Source organism: Lupinus angustifolius, chromosome LG01, assembly GCF_001865875.1.
Source record: "Lupinus angustifolius cultivar Tanjil chromosome LG01, LupAngTanjil_v1.0, whole genome shotgun sequence".
Taxonomy (NCBI): Eukaryota; Viridiplantae; Streptophyta; class Magnoliopsida; order Fabales; family Fabaceae; genus Lupinus; species Lupinus angustifolius.
In genome coordinates, this window is record NC_032009.1 from 31,885,427 (window position 1) to 31,905,870 (window position 20,444).

Below are 20,444 nucleotides of genomic sequence, written 5' to 3' on the forward strand. Positions count from 1 at the left end.
TATGTTACACATAACTTACTCATGGTTCTCACTTTTGGATTTTTCCAAAAATATTCCATTACCTTTCATGAATAATTATTATTAACTTGTTAACTCATTGCATCCTATTAAAGTGGGTGACACAAAAATAAGATCTTATTGGATGTATCCGTGTCATCCTGTCAGAGTGTGCATGCGTTCACTCTCATATCTTTATGTTGGAAGTGGACGCCATTTCGCTATTTAATGCAATGATTTTCAATCCATGCCAAAAAAATTGATCTTTTTATATTAGTTTAATAATGTTTTGTCAAAAAAAATAAATATATATATTAATTAGTATGACAATTAATGAAAAATTAAATGAGGTGTTTTTGACAAAATCCTATTGACAATTTTGCTATCTCTCTATAAAGGATTGGTTTCAATCATTCTCAGAGCAAAAGGGGTTTCACACTAGTGCAGTTGGGCCATAATTTTTTGGTAAAGTTAATCCTACCGTTGTTTGCAATAATTCCAAATGACACGAAATAATATTTATTAGCTGAGTTATGATTAGGTCATTTTCTTTAAGACGTTTCATGGCACTGCCCAAATTGTGCAAGTAGACTATCAACTACGCCGTCCACAGGATAAAACATCTCAAATCTCTATTATCGGATTCTTACTGCACTGTAAGAATCATCTCGAATACACCCACAATAATATGGCTATCAGTGTCAATTCTTAAAATTCCCACAATATGGCTACCAGAGCCAATTCTCGAAATCCTCACGCTACGGTTACTCGTGTCAATTCTTTTCTCACAATACTGACTATTATTGTCAGTTCTCAAAATGCCCACAATTTGTCTACTTGTGCCAATTCTTTTCCCTCAATATTGACTACCAATGTCAGTTCTCGAAATTCCCGCAATTTGGTTGCATGTGTCAATTCTAAGTGTCATGGAAAGAAAGGGGAAGAAGTTTTCCGGAAATGCATCGGCGGAAAATATGGGGGAGAAAGAAAAGGTTGAATGAAAGCGCATTCAACTTGGGGTGAGTTATAATGAGGGGAGAAAGTCTCTATTTATAACATGATATTTTTTCCAAGTTCCAACACTTAGGTTTTGAAATAATTTAATATCAATGTTATTCAGTGGACAATGTAACAATTGTGACGTGTTATTTATGTAAAAATAAGGGTGAGCATGATCAGACCCTACTCGCTCATTCAGTATGGCCCAATCATGATCGGACTCGAATAAGGTCGAGTATCATCAGGTCTAGGTGTGAGTTTTAGTTCAAAAATTAGACTCAATGATTATTTAAGGCTGTGAAGGTATCAAGTATGACCCGCCTGACCTGCCCATGATCATTCACTCATCATATTGGTATGTTTCTCTACTCGATTGTATACATAGGAATAACACATTTTTGGTCGAATGTATTATTGATTTTCTAATTTTATCATATATACATGATTAATAATATATACATATATCATGTCAAATTACATATTTATAAGAATAAGTAATATTGACAAAACTTTATCTAAAATGAGTGCGCATTATATTTAATGTGGTCTAGGATCGAGGTCAGGTTTAAAGTTTGACCTGATTGACACTCAGGGTTTTGTTAGCTTAAAGTTTAGGTTTGAGTTCAAAAAATGATTCAACCAATATTTAGAGTCGGTTAAGGACAAGGACAAACCTTAATTCATTCTGACTTGGCCAATACTCACCCCTATGTGAAATCAATAATTTAGTTTATCTAATATAACTATATTCTATCACAACTCTGAAAATTAGAAAAATCATGCTATAAATAAAACAAGTGTAGTATTTTCTATTTTAATCTATTTAATATGTGGGTATGACCAATAATTATTTATTTATATATATGTGAAAATCAGTTATGTATTCTTAACTTATTAATTGTCCATTTTAATAAAAAGCAACTAATCATAACTTTTTTAAATATATTTTTTTAAGATAAAGTAATGCAGCATGGTATGTCTATGTCACTTGACATGTCTAAAAGGTCCATTTTGAAATGGAAACTTGAGAGAATTTAGCTTTTCCAAGGACTTTGTAGTTGAAGAAAAACCGTTAGGAAATTCTAGGGCAAGATAAAGTCTTTACATCTATATATAAAAAGATGATATTTAGAAAATTGTAATATTTTTGCAGCATCACTGTAAATATTTATAAACAATCAGTATATCATTTAGCATTCAATTGTATTATTTTTCCTGAAGAATCAATAATAATTAAAAATGAATTGTGAATGATAAACTGACAATGTATATCGATACATACATTTTTTTTCTCTATTTATAACTTTTATAATAAAAATGAAACACTTTTAATGATGTAAGAATACATATTTATACAATAATATAATCATTTACACAATATTGTAATAAAATTATCTCTTCATATAATGTCTCCAACATCCATTTATCTCTCAATTACTTGTATAAGGTTTGAGACAACATTGTTGGTAGTTTAATTGGTGGTTACTTGTGTATATGGGTTGGAATACCCTTTATTTATTTTTAATGAAATTTTGTTGGAAAGAAAGAAAAAATGCACTAATGTTACCTCATCCCAATTTTTTTATAGAGTGTAATATTTATCTATCATCAATGTAAATATTATATGCAATTAATATATTATCAACCGTTCATTTGTATTATTCTTTTGAAAAGTTAATGATAATTAGATATAAATATTGAATAATATAATAACAGTGTATAAAACACATATAATCTTGGTATATATATATATATATATATTTAGTAAAGCTTATATGGTCTTTACTTCTTCCCATCTCATCTTTGAAGTTTTCAGATCATTACAAGAGCTGCGTCAAAATCTTGAAAGTCAATAATGGTGAGTTGGGCAAGGTGGGTCATGATGATATGGAACCAAGTGGTTATTGCCCCTTGTCTGGTTTTTATAGGGTAGTCCGAGTCAGCATCATGCATATCTTGACATGAAAATCAAATTAGTAATTTTCCCACGTCATAGCCCAACAATGATCAATATAATTTAAAAAGGAGGGAATATTTACTTTACTCCTTATAAAAATTCGTATATACCATTTTGTTTCAGAAAGAAATTCAAAATGGTGCTAAAAAATCGTAAATATTAGTTTAAATAGTTACTAAAAAATATTAAAATGACTAATTTAATTCACATTTAATTTTTTAGGATCATTTTAATCACTTCAAATTTTCATAAACTAAATTAGTATACACAAAATTTTGAAAAATAATCAAAATACATCTTTACTCTATAAGAAAAGAAGAAGCAAATACCACCTTTAATCACATATCATCCCATGTTAACTTAGTAGCAACATCTTGGGTCAGCATGCATAGCACCTCCACAAATCTATAACATTCTGATCCTTTTATTTATTTATTATTTAGACCATAAAAAATAAAAAAGAGAAAGCATGTCCATGTAGTCTATGATATTGTTTATTTTACATAGGTAGAGCATTAAGAATCCTCATCATATGACTAACTAAAGATACTTGGTTGTTAACAGAATATAGGTATGAATCATGTCTTTAGAGAAAACTTAGGAGTATCATTTTGTTTCTTTTTACATCCTTAGGAGAATGATCTTGTTATTTATTTCCACTATGCAAGCTTTACAAAGTTGATCATGTGCTTGGATAATAAGCAAGCGGGTAAGAAACTTGATGCTCTCAAAGTTGAGTCCATGGGTTTTAAAATCATTTAAACTGAAAATATATTTTTAATTTGTTGTCCGTACATGATATTTAGAGAAATTTAAAGTCTTATTTATCACTCTTAGAAAACAATTACATTTTAACTGATTTTAGTTTTAAAAGACCCTAAATAACTTAATTACACAATAAATCTTTATAATTCATATAACAATTGTGAGTAACAAAACATACAAATTATACAATAATGTTTTTTTTATAATTAATGATATAATCATACGGATAAGAAATTTATCTCTTTTGAAATGTTTGATTGTCTTTCCCAACAAATGTTGTTTAGAAAGTTATTACTTTAGATATGCAGGTTAATTTTTAACAGGTTAAAAGTTATATTAATAGTATATAATAAAAATATTTTAAACATGACTGTGATACTTTTACAGATTTATATACTTAATTTAAAAGCTTTTCACGCCAAAATTTCTGAACTTTAGCAGTTCTTAAATTTAAACAAAAAAAGTTTAAATGCACTTTTAAATATTCAATACTCAAACATGTATATCTGAAAAGTGAGAATAAAATTAAACTAAGAATTAATGTATGATTAACAAAAAAAATTTATTCCAACCCTTACCTCGTACCAAACTCAACATTTATTTATCATTAATATCCTTAAATCAATGTAACTTCATAACTTGGTTCCACAAAAAAGAAAAAAGAGTTGTAAAGTTTGATAGTGGGGAACAACGAAGGCAACGGTAACATTTGAGTTCAGTTTTTTTTGGAAGTTCCTTAAGGGGCATTATGGGTAATATCAGAAAGTTAAGTGAAGTATATAATATTGCATGTAAAATCAAAAGTACACTGAAACTACTAACAAAGTTTAACAAAGATAAAAATACACTAACAAAAGTGGGTGGCAAGTGCATTTTCTCTTGGCTTCTTCTTCCATAATTTGTTATTAGCTTTTTTATCTTTCAGCTTTTATATAATCTCTCTTCCCATTATATTCACTCACAATCTGAGAAAAAAGAGAAGAGTTGCATATTTAGCGTGGAGTGATCATGGCAGCTATAAAGGTTGAAGATATAAGCCACCCACCAATGGATCAACTCCAAGGATTAGAGTACTGTATAGATTCAAACCCATCTTGGGGTATGTGTATAAACCTTCAATCTTTTTCTTAACTGCATTGTTATTAGTTTTGAATGTGATACAGTGAGTGATATCTTTGTGTTAATCTGTTAACAGTTGAGACAATAGCTTTGGGATTCCAGCATTATATTTTGGCTTTAGGAACTGCTGTTATGATTCCTTCACTTCTTGTGCCTTTGATGGGTGGAAGTGATGTAAGCCATTCATAACTTTATGTTATTTTACATTCCTCACTTTGTTTATTAATCTGATTCTGGTTTTTGATTGATATAGATGAATTTCTTTGCTTAGGCAAATCTCTATTAAGGAAAAACTTTTTGTTTTAGTTAGTGAATTTTTGTTTTAGTCCATACTTTTAAAAAGCTTCTAACTCCATGTACCATTATATGGTTGATTGAAAAAATGTATTTAAGTTAAAAATTAATGATTAAATCAATCATAGATAGTGACACATAGAGTGATATACTTTTTTGGGACAAAAGATATCTACCCACCAATCATGCTTTAACATGTCATCATTTGACCAACACCAATGAGTAGGACTTGAGACCGATTTTATTTCCTAGGAATTCGAAAATGTACCTAAAAACTGTAGTTCACAAGATTCTCACTTAGTGAATTCATTTAGTAATAATTGTGGAATCTATCCTAGGGGTCATTTTCTGGATTTGAATGATGCAAAAAATACTAAAATTATGTATGTATCTATTTGATTTTGTCCTTTTGTAAACTGATCTGGGTTGGTTTGGTCCCACTGAAGAGGAAATTTTGGAGGCCTTGAAAATGAAAATGTGTCACACTTGCCAAGATAACAAATTGATACTCATGTATTGACGTTATTGGTTCAGGGTGATAAAGTGAGGGTGGTACAAACTCTGCTCTTTGTTGAAGGAATTAATACACTTGTGCAAACACTGTTTGGGACAAGGTTACCAACAGTGATAGGAGGGTCTTATGCATTTATGGTCCCCATTATGTCCATAATTCATGATCCTAATTTGACTATGATAGAGGACCCACAATTGGTTAGTACCTTTCTGTAATATATCTTTCACATTTTACCTGAATTTAATTGTAAGTTTAAGTTCAAACATTATGATGAAATTACATTTAATTCTTCTTGACAAGGTTTTAACTTTAAGCCATTCACATTATGATGAAATTGTCTTCATTATTAGCCATTTATCACAAGAAAAAATGACTTTGATCAATTTTAGAATAATGTGCAAGATAAAGCTTATATAATATCTTGAATTTGTCATCTCCATTACTTATACTAACGATCTTCCATTTATGATTCATCTCCAGAGATTTCTTAGTACCATGAGAGCAGTTCAAGGTGCACTAATAGTAGCATCAAGCATACAAATTATTCTTGGATTTAGTCAAATATGGGCTATTTGTTCTAGGTAAGCTTTTTTTCTCCTTTAATGTGAAATGTTTGTATACTTTTGAAGCCAGAATGAAACTTGAATGCTACATTCCATAACATGAAATAGTTATTGTCCTTTTCTTTTATATACATGCAGGTTTTTCAGTCCACTTGGTATGGTTCCAGTAATATCATTAGTTGGTTTTGGACTTTTTGACAGAGGGTTTGTTCTGGTATAACACTAACCTACATGTTACTAACACATATTCCAAGAATATCTAGATTGTGAAAATTTTGCAAGTATTTGTTCATGGCTAACATTGTTATGAATCCCTTCTCAGGTTGGAGATTGTGTTGAAATTGGAATTCCCATGCTAATCCTGTTTACAATCATCTCTCAGGTAAATATCGAATTTGCAGTATAAATCACAATTAGCTCACTTCTAAGTTATAACTATGATATGTTGTATGCAGTACTTGAAAAACTTTCATATAAGAGAACAACCAATACTAGAGAGATTTGCTCTACTCATATCAACCACAGTGATATGGGTATATGCTGATCTCTTAACAGCAGGAGGAGCATACAAACACCGAAAACAAGTAACTCAACATAGTTGCAGAACAGACAGGGCTAACCTCATTTCCTCTGCACCATGGTTGGTATCAAAAGCATTTTTTGTAGTTGAATATTTGCAATATATATTTGCACATTGACTCTTGAACATGTTGCTGCAGGATAAAGATTCCATACCCTCTTGAATGGGGTGCTCCTACATTTGACGCTGGTCATTGTTTTGGAATGGTGGCTGCTGTTTTAGTCTCATTAGTTGAGGTATTAATACTTACACAAAAGTTACCCTGATATTTTTTTCTAACTAGTAAAGATAAAGGGCGACACGCTACACTATAAAATCAAAGTTTAAAATTGTGGTCGCGGATAGTTGATTTCGGGTTAGTTGATTTCGGGTTAGTTGATTTCATGACTCAAACATGTGACCTCCTTCACCACATGGCAAATGGCAACAATATGGGTTGACTAGTGATAAAAATAATAGTGTCATCTTGTTTTGACAGTCAACCGGAGCATACAAAGCTGCATCGCGTCTAGCAAGTGCTACACCACCTCCTGCTCATGTCCTGAGCCGCGGTATCGGTTGGCAGGGCATTGGAATCTTGCTGAATGGCATGTTTGGAACTCTGACTGGTTCAACAGTTTCAGTGTAAGTGCTATTCTTAATCCATATTCATAGTTGTTCACTTTGTATGGGGACACAAATTGATTCTTTTAGGACCATGGCAGAGAGAATGTAGGACTTCTAGGAAGCACTCGAATCGGCAGCCGAAGGGTCATTCAAGTTTCAGCTGGCTTTATGATATTCTTCTCAATGTTGGGTAAGTAGCAATTTCCAAACTTATGTTAGTAACTTTAATGTTTAAATCAACTGCATTTGTTTTCACTTAAAATGCATAATTTGTTTCTTTCTTCAGGTAAATTTGGAGCCTTATTTGCATCAATACCATTCCCTATCTTTGCTGCTGTATACTGTGTTTTATTTGGTCTTGTGGGTAAGTACAATCACCATTTGATCACTTCTTTGATTTTCATTTTTCTTCTTATGACAATTGCTTTTTCTTCTTTCAGCTTCTGTGGGACTATCCTTTTTGCAGTTCACTAACATGAACTCAATGAGGAATCTCTTCATTACTGGTGTTGCACTCTTCTTAGGTTTGTCTATTCCTGAGTATTTCAGAGAATACACTACCAAGGCCGGTCACGGTCCTGCTTATACCAAAGCTGGATGGGTGAGTTTATTTGATCTATATATATTTTAGTTCATATTTTCATTCTTTTTTTTCGGTACTATCAAGTGTATCCCCTCATCCTATGGGCAAGGAACTAATCTCTTTCGGGTGTATGGTTACTCCTCCCAACATGTGTCGCTCACAGGAATCAAACTTTTGACCTTTTGGTCTTTCTGGGATATAGTGAGACCTTACATCAGTAGACTAACGCCTTGTTAGTATATTTTCATTGATTTGACTTTTTCCACTTCAAGCTAAAGTGATTCAACAAAAAATGCATTTGGAAAGTGCTTCTATTGACAGCTTTATGCTAAAATGGTTCATGAATTTTTATGTTACAGAAGTATTTCAACAACAAAAATTGTGAAGAGATGTATAAGGCAAAACTTTTTATACTGCTCTTCTGTGTTCATAACACATGTGAAGCAATAAAGTAATATCAAACCAGTTACTATGCTAAAATGCAAATGCTGATTATGAATCATAAATAGTTATCCTAAGAAGTAAGAACTTCTGTTTACCACATTGTGAGTTCTTGTTACCATCTTTTTTGTCACTTTTGGTGGATCAATTGGCATAGATATTCCATCTCTTAACAGTAGGATAAATATTTCATAAACAATCCTTAGAAAGTGGCATGTCAAATAATGTATCTTTTGATTTAGTTTATGGAAGTTTGTTCTTGATTAGTTGATCCAATAACTTCTATTAATCTAATAGCTTAAAAGCTACAATGGATCACCAAATTGACCAAAATGTCAAAAGTTCGATTCATGTGAGTGACACTTGTTGGGACGGACAGCCATGCATCCCGAAAGTGATTAGTTTCTTAGTTCCTGAGAAAAAATGTATGTACTGACAATGTAAAAGTTTATGCACTTTCAATATATCATCCACCATTCATATTTAATAATCATTGACTCTTCAAAAAAAAATATACAAATAAATGATAGTGGATGATAAATCTTTATACTGAAAGAGTGACAGTGCATAGATATTACACTCTTAGTTTCTTACACACAGGGATAGAGGATACTCTTCGTTGTACAAAAAAAATGACATTTAGAATATTTAGTTTTAAGAAAACCACAAGAGTATTAATTCACCATATAATCTTATATTTGTTTTTGCAGTTCAATGATTTCCTCAACACAATCTTCTTTTCTTCACCAACTGTTGCATCGATAATTGCTGTGTTCTTGGACAATACACTTGAGTACAAGCATAGTGCTAGAGATAGAGGAATGCCATGGTGGGCAAGGTTTAGAACATTTAATGAAGATAGCAGAAATGTTGAATTCTACTCTCTCCCTTTTAACCTCAACAGATTTTTCCCTCCATCATAAGAAACAAAATTCTAAGATAGAGAGATATGTTAGAGGAAAAGCATCATTTCCAGTTAAGGGTTATATTATATGATGTTAATGTTAATGTATTTTTATATAGTTGAGGTAGCAAAGTAGTGGTTCCTTCTGCATTCTTTTTAATATGTTTTATATAGTTGAATGTGGTTCATTTCATATTTTCATATAATAGAACAAAGTTATTTTATGTACCAAAAATATAGAATTAAGTTATATCAGGTCGAAAAGAAAATTAGTATAAATTTATTTGTTCCTTAATTTTGCAAAAAAAAATGTTCTTTTTTTAAGATGTAAACTTCAGTGGTTTGTTTTAGTTTAATTTGTATTTCTTTTCCCAGGAACTAATTTGATTGTTTCAATTTTTGGCCTTGCGTACTAAACAAAGTGAAATTTTATTTTTCTTCTGATTATTCATTTAAGAATTTAATTTAAATATATTGCTAAGTTAAATTATTATTATTTGAATTAGTTGGTCTGACCCGTTTTTACCATGAACTAGCCAATTGATTAATTATAGATTTAATATCACCTTTTTGAGTTACAAAATTCTTTTATTGATTATATTGGTGACATCATGATCTATGGAAGACTATGTATGTGCTATCAAAACAAAAACTAAATTGGCACAGTGAAATTCTACAATTAACAATTTAAATAAGACAACTATTTTATAATATAGATATTTTGCATATTTAAATTCAACACCTCAATACTAGTGAAAAAAAAGATGCACAACATATAAAATATTTTTTCTTAAAATATTATGAGACATAATGGTACATAAACATCATTTAAATATGACAAATATAACATCTACTATCACATGTACATAATTTATCATTATATTTGTTGTCACCAACTTAGACATTCCATCTTAGATGAGTTGGTGTGGTAGCAAAATTAATTTTAAAAAAATAATCGTAGTGACAAATTTGTTTTAGAATTAAGTTAATTAGAAAATTAATCTTTAAATGAATAATACTATAAGTCTATAACACTTATTTTTGAAGAACTAAATTAATGATAAATATAATATTTGAGCTACTACTCCTATACATATGTACTTATAAATTATAATTATATAATGGTGAATTTCATTGCAAACTCATGGCTTAGTCCTAATTGGAGCACTAAATTAATTATTAACTCAAAAATAAAACTCGGCACCCAAAAAAACTCAAAAATAAAACCTGGGAATATTCTTCACTGAATTGATTTCTTATGCTTTACACTTAATGGGTTCCATCAAATAAATAATTTAGTCTACTTTTCGTCAGTGTTATTATTATGTCATTTTCTTTCCTTTTGTTTTTATATATCAAAACTTCACTGTTTTTTTCCAATAATACTCATAATATTTTCTCACCTTATAGTAAAGAACTAATCATTTTTGAACTAACAAGTATTGCATATATAAATTGAAATTGCATATATAAAAAGTATTTTACACCAAACCTTAAACATTTTGTTGGTACCTATGAATACCCATTTTTTTACGCTCCAAAAAAAATCTAAAAACTTTTCCAAAGGAAAACAATTAAATTATATAAAATGAATAAACAAATATTTTTCGAAAAAATAGTTTCTAGAAACCTACATTTTTCCTCCCAAAAATCAAATGATAAAAAATGACTTATTTTATTCATTTTAATCTTTTCGAAATTATAACATTAAATTAATAAAAATAATTAAAATTACTCTTATGCATTTTTAAAATTATTTTTGGATTTATTGAAATAGTTAATACTTGAATTATCTTTTAGAAACTTCCATTTTTTCAAAATTAAAAATATAAAAAATCAAACTAGATTTGACTTGTAGGTTAGAATCCCTTAAAATATGATGAATTTGAAATTAAAGATAAAATGGTTAACTTAATTAAAGGGATTAAGTTAGGAAAATTTAGATATAAATAGGATGGTTGGTGACCATGAAATTCATTACAGAGAAGATCCAAAATAAAGGCAATTTTGAAAAGGCAAAAGTAGAGATAAAGAGAGAAATATTGTGAGAGTTTGGTCGTGTGAGGTGAATTCATTGCCAAAAGCATTTCTGACCAATCCAAGCATGCCACGTAGCAATAGAGTCAACGTCCAACGCTGACCACCAACCAGACCGCGACACGCAGGAGTGTGCAATCCTCATCGCGCAATTGCAATTGCAACGGATAGTTTTCTTGTTCCGTAGCACACACAATCGCAGCTCGACCAGGTTTGTTTGTTTTATTTTTTGCATTATATTTCTATTTGTTTATTATAAAATTGACAACATTTAGCAAATATGTATGTAAGTTTTATTTAATATCTACTCAGAGGACAATCTAGAAATAATAAAATATTTATTTTAAATAATTAATAATATTTTTTGGATAAATTTAATTAACTAAAAATCAACAACATCCTTTTTATGTAGCAATAAATAACAAATCTTTTTTTTTTGAAAAATAATTTTATGATTTTCTAACTCCAAAATCACATTACCAAAAATGTAAATAATAAAAATTAGAAAAAAATGACAATTTCTTTTAATAAATAAAAAAAAAATGGAAAGTACTTTAACATTAACAAAGTAGCAATTATCCTAAATTAAGTAATGATGCGGTGACAAATACTGTGACTACACTTTACTTTCATAAAATTTAGGAATAATTATTATAATGGATTTTCTAATAAGTATAAAATTCTTTTAAATAAATGTGATAATATCTTAACTAATCCCTAACATGAGGCACAATATCGGATACATGGATTATACTTCACTTGTATTAATTGAAAGATTAGTTAAGATTCAACACCACTTTTTTTCTGAAAAATATTAAAACTAAATCAATTTACAAACTTTTTTCTACTATCACTATGTAGCATTGATTCCCTAACAAAAATGAATAATATTTTGTTTTATTAATAATTAATTAAATAATCAAATAATTCCAATATTAGCCATACAATTCAGTGATGTCTACCATTTAAAGTGGGTAGACAGAGTGTTAACATTTTCCATATTTTCTAATTGACTTCCAAACCAATTAACTCCCAAACCTAATATCAAAAAATCTAAAACCCAATATGATTGAGCTAAAAGATTATTTTACAATTTTTGATCAAAAAAATGTAATAGCGATTCTAAGAGAAACTCAAGGGCAATATAGATCAAACTTCACATTTGATTGTTAAATATTTTCTCTCTATAAACTTTGATACAAATAATATTATTTAATTAAAAAATTTCCTTATAAATTTTTAATAATTAAATATGAGTGATCACAGCATAAAATAATAAAATACTATTATTATAACCTTGCTACTATCTAACTTAGAAAATAAGATTGTAGCATGGAATCTTTGTACATCCTAGTTAGACAACAGCTAGAACCAGAAACAAATTACACAACCTTAACATAGTGTGGTTGGTTTCAAAGATACCTACATTGAAATTTGTTTTAATAATTTAATGTTTGAGGTAACCCCTTTACTTTGTGGCTGATTGGAGGCACCTTTCTGTGTAATTGAGGTTATTCATCTTGTTCTATTTTAATGATTTTGTAACAATATACCTCAAACAATCATGTGGGTAGTTGATACATATTGATTTGCCACCTTTCATTTAATCACATTGTTAATTCTCTGTAAAAAGTTCCATTTTTTATTTTTTGGGTTTATCACTGTGGAATGCATGTGTTGTTAGGAGTTTATTTTCAGGTTTGGAAAATATTGAGTGGAAGGAAGTGATATTGGTGTGATGGATCAGGTAAGAGGAAAAGGTAGTGGTGAGGTTATGGATCATGTTGATGAAGGAGTGGATGAGAATTTGAGCCATTTAGTTGAAGGAGTTGTTACATATGATGCTGTAGCTGGAGGTAGGTTAGGTGAAAGAGATAGTGTAAGTGGTGAAGATAGAACTTCAGAAAAGATGAGCAATGATTCAAGATTGAATAATGACGTAAAAGAGGAAGAGGGGTCTCAAGAAATTAAGGTTGACATGTGTTATCAGAATGATATATTGCATGTGGTTGATCAAGGAAGTAGTTGTAATTCAAGAAATTTGGTTAGAAGGGAAGTACTTGATTCCTGTGTTGTAATAGATTCTTCTTCTCGGGTTGAGAATTCCAATGGAGATAGTATGAAATTGAAGGCAAAAGTTAATGAATCAGGGTTGGGTAATGTATCTATGAATGCACCATTAGGGGTGGTGTCTGAAACAGATAAAAGTTCATCTGTGATTGACGTAAGGTGTGGCGGCTACAAAGCGTTTAGCGAGACTTCGGAAGGTGAAATGATTTGTAGGATTTGTCATCTGGCTTCTGAGCAACTATTAGAAGCTACAGATACCGGAACAACTAATAGTGCTACTAGTACAGATTTGATTCAGCTTGGTTGTGCTTGTAAAGATGAGCTAGGCATTGCACATAGTCATTGTGCTGAGGCATGGTTCAAGCTTAGAGGAAACAGGTAACTATTGCTTTTGTTATTATTTGTTTATTCCAATAAGTTTAAAGATCAAAATTTGTGTAGTTGAAGTCTTGCTTTGCCACAATTTTGAAGAGAAATCCTTATGGCTGATGTTTCAGGTGTAGCTGTGTTTGTACCATGGATGTGCATTTTTTAATTATAATTTGGAATGTTTATTTCTTCAATAATATTATTTGGTAGATTTTATCTTTCCATCTCTTGTGAAATCTTCGAAATTATGCAGCATCCTTATAGATGTAGCATTAGGTGAGAACAGGAATTTAGCTTTAGGAATTTCTAAATTGCATTTGTTGTTGTTGCTGTTTATTATTTGTAATTTGGTTAGTGTAGCTCATATCTACTTTTGAGATGAAGGATTTTGGATTAGTATAAACAAGATTAGCAAATGGTTCTAGTGTCTATGAGACGAGATTAATTTAATTGGACATCCAAATGGTGTCAAAAAGTCTTGGTTTGGTTGTGAGCAAATGATTGCATTCAGTTTTCATGTTCATGTTCATGTTCATGTTCATGTTCATGTTCATGTTTTTGTCAATGTTTGGTGAAAAAGTGCTCTTGCCTTCATGAACTTTCTTCAAATCTTATGTTTCTTTGTTCTGCTGATATATGGGTAATGAACTACGAAAAGTAAATTTATACTTCCACCACTATCAACAGAATATTCTTGCAAGATTTAAATAAGAAATGATAGTTCAGATGTCTGCTCAATTCTAGAATTGTTATTTAAAATTGCGTTGTGCCCGGTGAAGTGGATAGTCTGAAATTACTTCCTTTTATGTCAGTTCTTGCTTGAAATTACTATATGTATTGGGTTGAGAGAGATGAATGAGGGAATCTCCTTCTCCAACACATTGACATACAATTCTCTAATTTTGGTATAGAAATACGAATTACTTCTTGGGTACCAATTCATGGTTCTTTTGCAAATTAGTTTTCTATTATTAACGAACCATATTTTCACATATAATTAAGTTAAAGAGTAATTGATGATATGTACTCTATCTATATGAAAGAGTTACAACAAACAACATATAAATTTAATTTTGTGGAGTCAAAGTTGATTCAAACCTAAGAAGTGACACTAGAAATGTTTGTACAGAGAGCTATAGAAATCCTATTGAGTATACCCTAACGTACCGGTATTTGATAAAGGTAGCATAGCGCATACTACGTATTCGTACCATACTAAAGAGAACCACGTATTAGGTGACTATGTCTAACATAATATATTTTTTGCAAACAATATTTACAAGTTGTATGAATGTTATCACTTACATTCTAATTTCTCTGTTTACCTTTCATAATCACAGGTTGTGTGAAATATGTGGTGAGACTGCAAAAAATGTTTCTGATGTTACTGAGAATGGATTTATGGAAGAGTTGAACGAAAGTAGATTCGTCGACAGTAGTACCGGTACCTCATCGGGTGGCATGTTTGGTGGATGGTTGCGTGGGCAGCCATTTTGTAACTTCTTAATGGCGTGCCTGGTAATAGCTTTTGTTATGCCATGGTTCTTTCGTGTAAATATTTTTTAGTATTAGTTCATGCCTTTCTCTGAAGGGTGACAATGTTTTGAAGCTTCATTATTACCAGCATGGCATGTTATGGAGTTAGTGTGAAGTTCTGCACACAATCTTACCCGTACGAGCAAAAGACTGTTTTCAGGATTTGAACATGTGACCTTATGATTATAATATAGATTACCTTTTATTTAAGGGAGAAACTAGAGAAAACTAGGTATATTATTATTTGTGACTGCATATATTTTATAGGTTAATAATTCAGTACATAATTCACTGTAAAATAAGCAAACAGAAAGTGCCTCTACTCTATGTTCTTTTTCTCTCATTGGTTTTATTTACTTTTTGTAATTGTTAACATGTCTGGTAAAGTTCAAGGAGAATACAATGTTATGTGGTTGTCATAAGTGGAAGATGGTGTTTATATTTCATTTTTCTCTCTAAATTTTCAAATGTTCTAACCTACTCTAGCGTTAGTAAAGTTGATTGTGTGCTATTTTTTGGCGGGCAAAGGTGTTCAAAGAGAGGAATTGCATACTGGCAATAATATTTTTAGAATGCATCATACCCTTTAGTTAAGTTAATGCAGCATTGAGCCCAAATTAGAACACTATGCCTCCATGGTGGATCTCCTTGCCTGCTATGATGGGCAGCACATAAAATGTACCACTTAATGTGTCATTTTCCTATAATTGGTCAGAAAAACATTTGATTATTATATTTTAACATAAATATATATTTTTGAACGTATCACATTAAATGATACATGCAATGTCACACTTTTTTGGAGAACAAATGTGCTACATGCTCCAATAATCCAAGGCATACAAGTTCATGAAGACTATGCCATATGCCAATTAAACCAGATCCTACTATTTGGGGTACCTTGCTATATGGATGCAGGATTCATCATAATGTTGAGCTAGCATAAAAAGTGGTGGATCATATTTTTGAGCTAGAGCATTGCTGAAAAAAATTGCAAACGAAGAATGAAGGTTACTCTCCTAAGATGAGGTATGCATTGTTTAATGCAGATAATGAGCATAGTGAGAAGTTAGCCATGACTTTTGGTATAATAAATTTGTCACCATGTAGGACTATTAGGGTCACCCTGAATCTAAGAATTTGTCCGGCGGAGGTTTTTGGTAAATGTTAGATCAAATGGTCAAAGATTTGATTCCTGGAAACGATATGTGTTGATAATCACGAACTCCAAAATAGATTAGTTCTTTAACTATAAGGTGAGATAATACCCTTGGTAGTATAAAAAAAAGACTTCAATAAAAAAAAAGTATCTTCTTTATATGTGAAGAAAACATTAAAATAATGAGTTTTAAAATAAAATAAAAGGTAACTTGAGGAACTTCTACTTCTCACTTCTTATTTTTAGTTTCACTATCTTGCTTCCATCATGTACTAGTATTTATTAATGCCTATATAAATTCTTTTTAATATTTATTATAAAATATAAAAACATGAAATAAAATGTGGAACCAAATAAGCATAAATAATAGTTTATGAGTAAAGTGAAAAAATAATAGTAGGTATTCTTAAACAATGAAATGTGTAATAATAAATTAGAAAGTAGCAAAATAAAAGTGCAACATAGAATGACTTAACAATCACCTTTCCTTTCTTTTGATTTCTCCCTCTATATCTAAACCATTGCATATATAAATAAATGAAATAAACAAAACATCAACTTAAATTACAAATATTCCTAATCTAAATTCTCAAAAACAGAAATCAAACTTGCCTTCAGCGACAGCATTTAGAGCAAAGGATTAGGAAAACAATCAGAAACACAATGGAAGAAAGTGCAATTGCCACACCAAGAACCACTTTGTTTGGCCCATGATGATGCTCCTTCTTGTGGCTGCTACTATCATCATCAGCACTATCATCATAGTCAGAATCACTGCTATCATCAGCAGAAGAAGAATCCTTAGCAGGTGGAGGAGACATTGGCATTCCATGCTTATCACAAGGAGCAATCCCAAGCTTTAACTTCGAAGACAAAATAGAATGGTTATAGCACAAGTTACTGTTCCCACCAACCTTCAACACTTGCATTCTCTTCATGAAAGTTAAGTTGAAAGGCACAACCCCATGAAAGTTGTTGTTAGCAAGGTTCAAATACTTAAGGTTCCTCATTTCTGATAAGAATTTTGGAATAGTCCCATTGAGCTGGTTTGAACTCAGATCCATGTGAACCAAACCTGGTATAGCAGAAATTGAATCAGGGATAGATCCAGAAAATGAATTTGAAGCCAATGAGAGATTTTTCAGCGAAATCAAGTCCCCCATGGAAATGGGTATGTCCCCTTTGAACCCATTTGAAGAAAGATTCAAACTTTCTAAGCTATCAAGCATGGTAATGGAAGTAGGTATAGTACCCCTTAGATGGTTACCTGAAAAATCAATGTGGGTAAGATTAGAATGAACATATTTTGGAAGAAAACCAGTGAGATTGGCATGGGAAATGGTTAAAGTTTTGAGCTTTTTCATGTGGGCGAGAATAACATAAGGACCAGATGCTTTAAGCTGAAGACTGGAGAGAGTGAGATCAGTGAGATTTGCAAGGTGAGAGAGCCACACACCAGAGAGCTTGTGGAAGCTGTTGATGGAAGAGAAGGATTGTAGTGATGAAGTGAGTTGAGGAGGAAAGTGAATGGGTGAGATGGGGCAGTTTATGAGGTGGAGAGAGTGGAGAGTGGAGAGAGATTTGAGGGCAGTGTAAGAGAGAGAAAGGTAGGATGAACAATTTGTGAGTTGGAGAGAGATGAGGTGGGTGAAGGGTTTGGATGAGTCACAAAGTGTGGCATTGTGGAAAGATGGTTGGGAACATGGGTTCTTTGAGGTTGGGATGTTGAGAGATTGGAGGGCTTTTAGTTGGTTTGGGTCAAGTGGTGAAAGTGAAGATGAAGATGATGATGATGATGATGATGGTGATGATGGTGACGATGTGGGTGAAGGGGTTGGGGGAAGAGGTGAAGAGATTGAGATGGTAATGGTGGGGAAGAGGAAAAGGAGAATGAGAAATAATGGAGATGGTTTCATGGCTCAATGGTTAAGACTTAAGAACACATGAGAGAAAGTGTGGAAGCAAAGGTTGAGAGAAAGTGAGAGATTAGAGAGTGAAAATGAAGTTGTGGAATGAGAAGTGTGAAATAGAGAGAAGGAAGAAGTGGAGATTGGAGAATCAGATTGCAGAGAGAGAAGGTGGACCTCCTTTGCTGCTGTAGTCTATCACAGTTGGGAGTTTTTTTGTTCCCTTTCATTTGGAGATAATTCTAATTTCTATTTCTGATGTATTTTACAATTTACATGATAGCTATGTGTATTTCGTTATATTATTGAAGAATAACGGTCAAATTGAAAAAATAAAGTTGATGACAGAAGTGTGAAATATAATTGCACAAGTATTATTACTCTACTCCACTATACAGCATTCCTTTTTGTTTCTGCATTAAGAAGATTTATGTGTTTAAGATATTTATCATTTTATATCTTTCTTCTTTATATTTAAGTTTTTTATCCTCATGCACAATCTTTTATACCTCACTTTTCTTTATATATTTCTCTTTTTATCACATCTATAATAACCCATCATATTTCATATATTTTTTCATTTTTACCTGTTTCACCCTTGTACCTTTTTACATTTAATATTTTTATGTAGGATAAACATTCTCCTATGTTTTAATAAAGCAAACAAATGCAGGATGAGTTATAATCACGCATGAGGTTTTTTTGGGTACATTTGTACAAAGTTTAGCTACTACATTGGTTTCACTACTTTCAATAATAAAACTAAATGTGTGTGACAAAATCTATGTAAAGTTTGTTATTACAAAATCAAGATATTTAACATGATTCTATGCAATTAGTTGAGCTCTTTCTTCTTCTTGTTTTTTATCAGTTAAATGGTAATATGCATTAGGGGTTAGCATGAAGTGGGTTAGGTAAGGTTTGTCCCTTACATGACCCTAAATGTTGATTGAGTAATTTTTTGAATCTGGATTCAACCATAGACTCGGAGTTAACTGGACCCTAAATGGTAATCGAGACAACATTTGAACTTGGACCCGACCATAAACCCAATTAAATATAATATATATATATATATATCAATTTTAGATAAAATATTTTAATATTATTTATTATTATGAATATGTGATTTATATATGAAAAGATATATATATTGATGAAAAAATTAGAAAATTAATGATATTTTCGACCAAAGAGATGTTATTACTTTGTACATAATTGAATAGAGACACATACAAACATGATGAATGAGTAGTCATGGGACGAGGATGGGTCAGATTATATTTGTCCCTTATCCGATCATAAATATTGACTAGGTCTAATTTTTAGACCCGAACCTAGACCTAATGAGAGCCGACCCTATTCGGGCACTATCATGATCGGGTCAAGCCGAGTGAGCATGTATGATCAAGTCATATGGGTGAGCATGGACCGGATTGGGACGAGTTAAGGCTTATCCCTTACTTGATCTAAATGTTGGCCGATTCATTTTTTTGAACGCGAATCTAGCTCTGGACCTGAAGTTAACCCAACCCTATATATAGATTGAGCCAACCTTTTAACTCAAACCTAATCTAGACCCGATTAAATATAATATATATTCATTTTACATAAATTCTTCTCAATATTAGTTATTATTACGAATATGTAAGTTGACATATAAAATGATATATATATATATACATATATATATATATATATATTATTAATCATGTATATATAATAAAAAATTAGAGAATTAATGTTACTTTCGACCAAAAAAGTGTTATTACTTTATACACAATTGAATAGAGACACATATAAACATGGTGAATGTGACTATGGGACAATCAGGTCAGGTCATGCTTGTCCCTACTTGCCCTAAATATCGTCTAAATCTAATTTTTAAACCTGAACTCGATCCTAGATCTAATAAAACCCGACCATATTTAAACCTGATTATTATCGGACCATACTAGATTAGCATATGAAGTCAAGTCATGCTTACCCCTACTAATATGTATAGGGTAGAAAAAGGAACAGAATATATAATAAAATAGTTTAA

At 31.1% G+C, this 20,444-nt stretch overlaps 3 protein-coding genes across 3 annotated transcripts; 2 read left to right on the forward strand and 1 right to left on the reverse strand.

Annotated features, from left to right (window-relative positions):
• Positions 4,545 to 9,501, forward strand: LOC109360568 (nucleobase-ascorbate transporter 2-like). Its single transcript, XM_019605551.1, has 13 exons — positions 4,545 to 4,817; positions 4,914 to 5,011; positions 5,666 to 5,842; positions 6,126 to 6,226; positions 6,347 to 6,422; positions 6,531 to 6,590; positions 6,664 to 6,848; positions 6,928 to 7,024; positions 7,267 to 7,412; positions 7,493 to 7,584; positions 7,681 to 7,758; positions 7,835 to 7,995; positions 9,129 to 9,501. The coding sequence occupies exons 1-13, from the start codon at positions 4,727 to 4,729 to the stop codon at positions 9,339 to 9,341; spliced, it is 1,575 nt and encodes a 524-aa protein (XP_019461096.1). The 5' UTR covers positions 4,545 to 4,726; the 3' UTR covers positions 9,342 to 9,501.
• On the forward strand, positions 12,787 to 15,416 carry LOC109360576. Its single transcript, XM_019605563.1, has 2 exons — positions 12,787 to 13,807; positions 15,139 to 15,416. The coding sequence occupies exons 1-2, from the start codon at positions 13,098 to 13,100 to the stop codon at positions 15,362 to 15,364; spliced, it is 936 nt and encodes a 311-aa protein (XP_019461108.1). The 5' UTR covers positions 12,787 to 13,097; the 3' UTR covers positions 15,365 to 15,416.
• LOC109360582 (receptor-like protein 51) lies at positions 16,943 to 18,561 on the reverse strand. The gene has a single exon (XM_019605577.1). It carries the CDS (start codon positions 18,407 to 18,409, stop codon positions 17,108 to 17,110), a length of 1,302 nt encoding a protein of 433 aa, XP_019461122.1. The 5' UTR covers positions 18,410 to 18,561; the 3' UTR covers positions 16,943 to 17,107.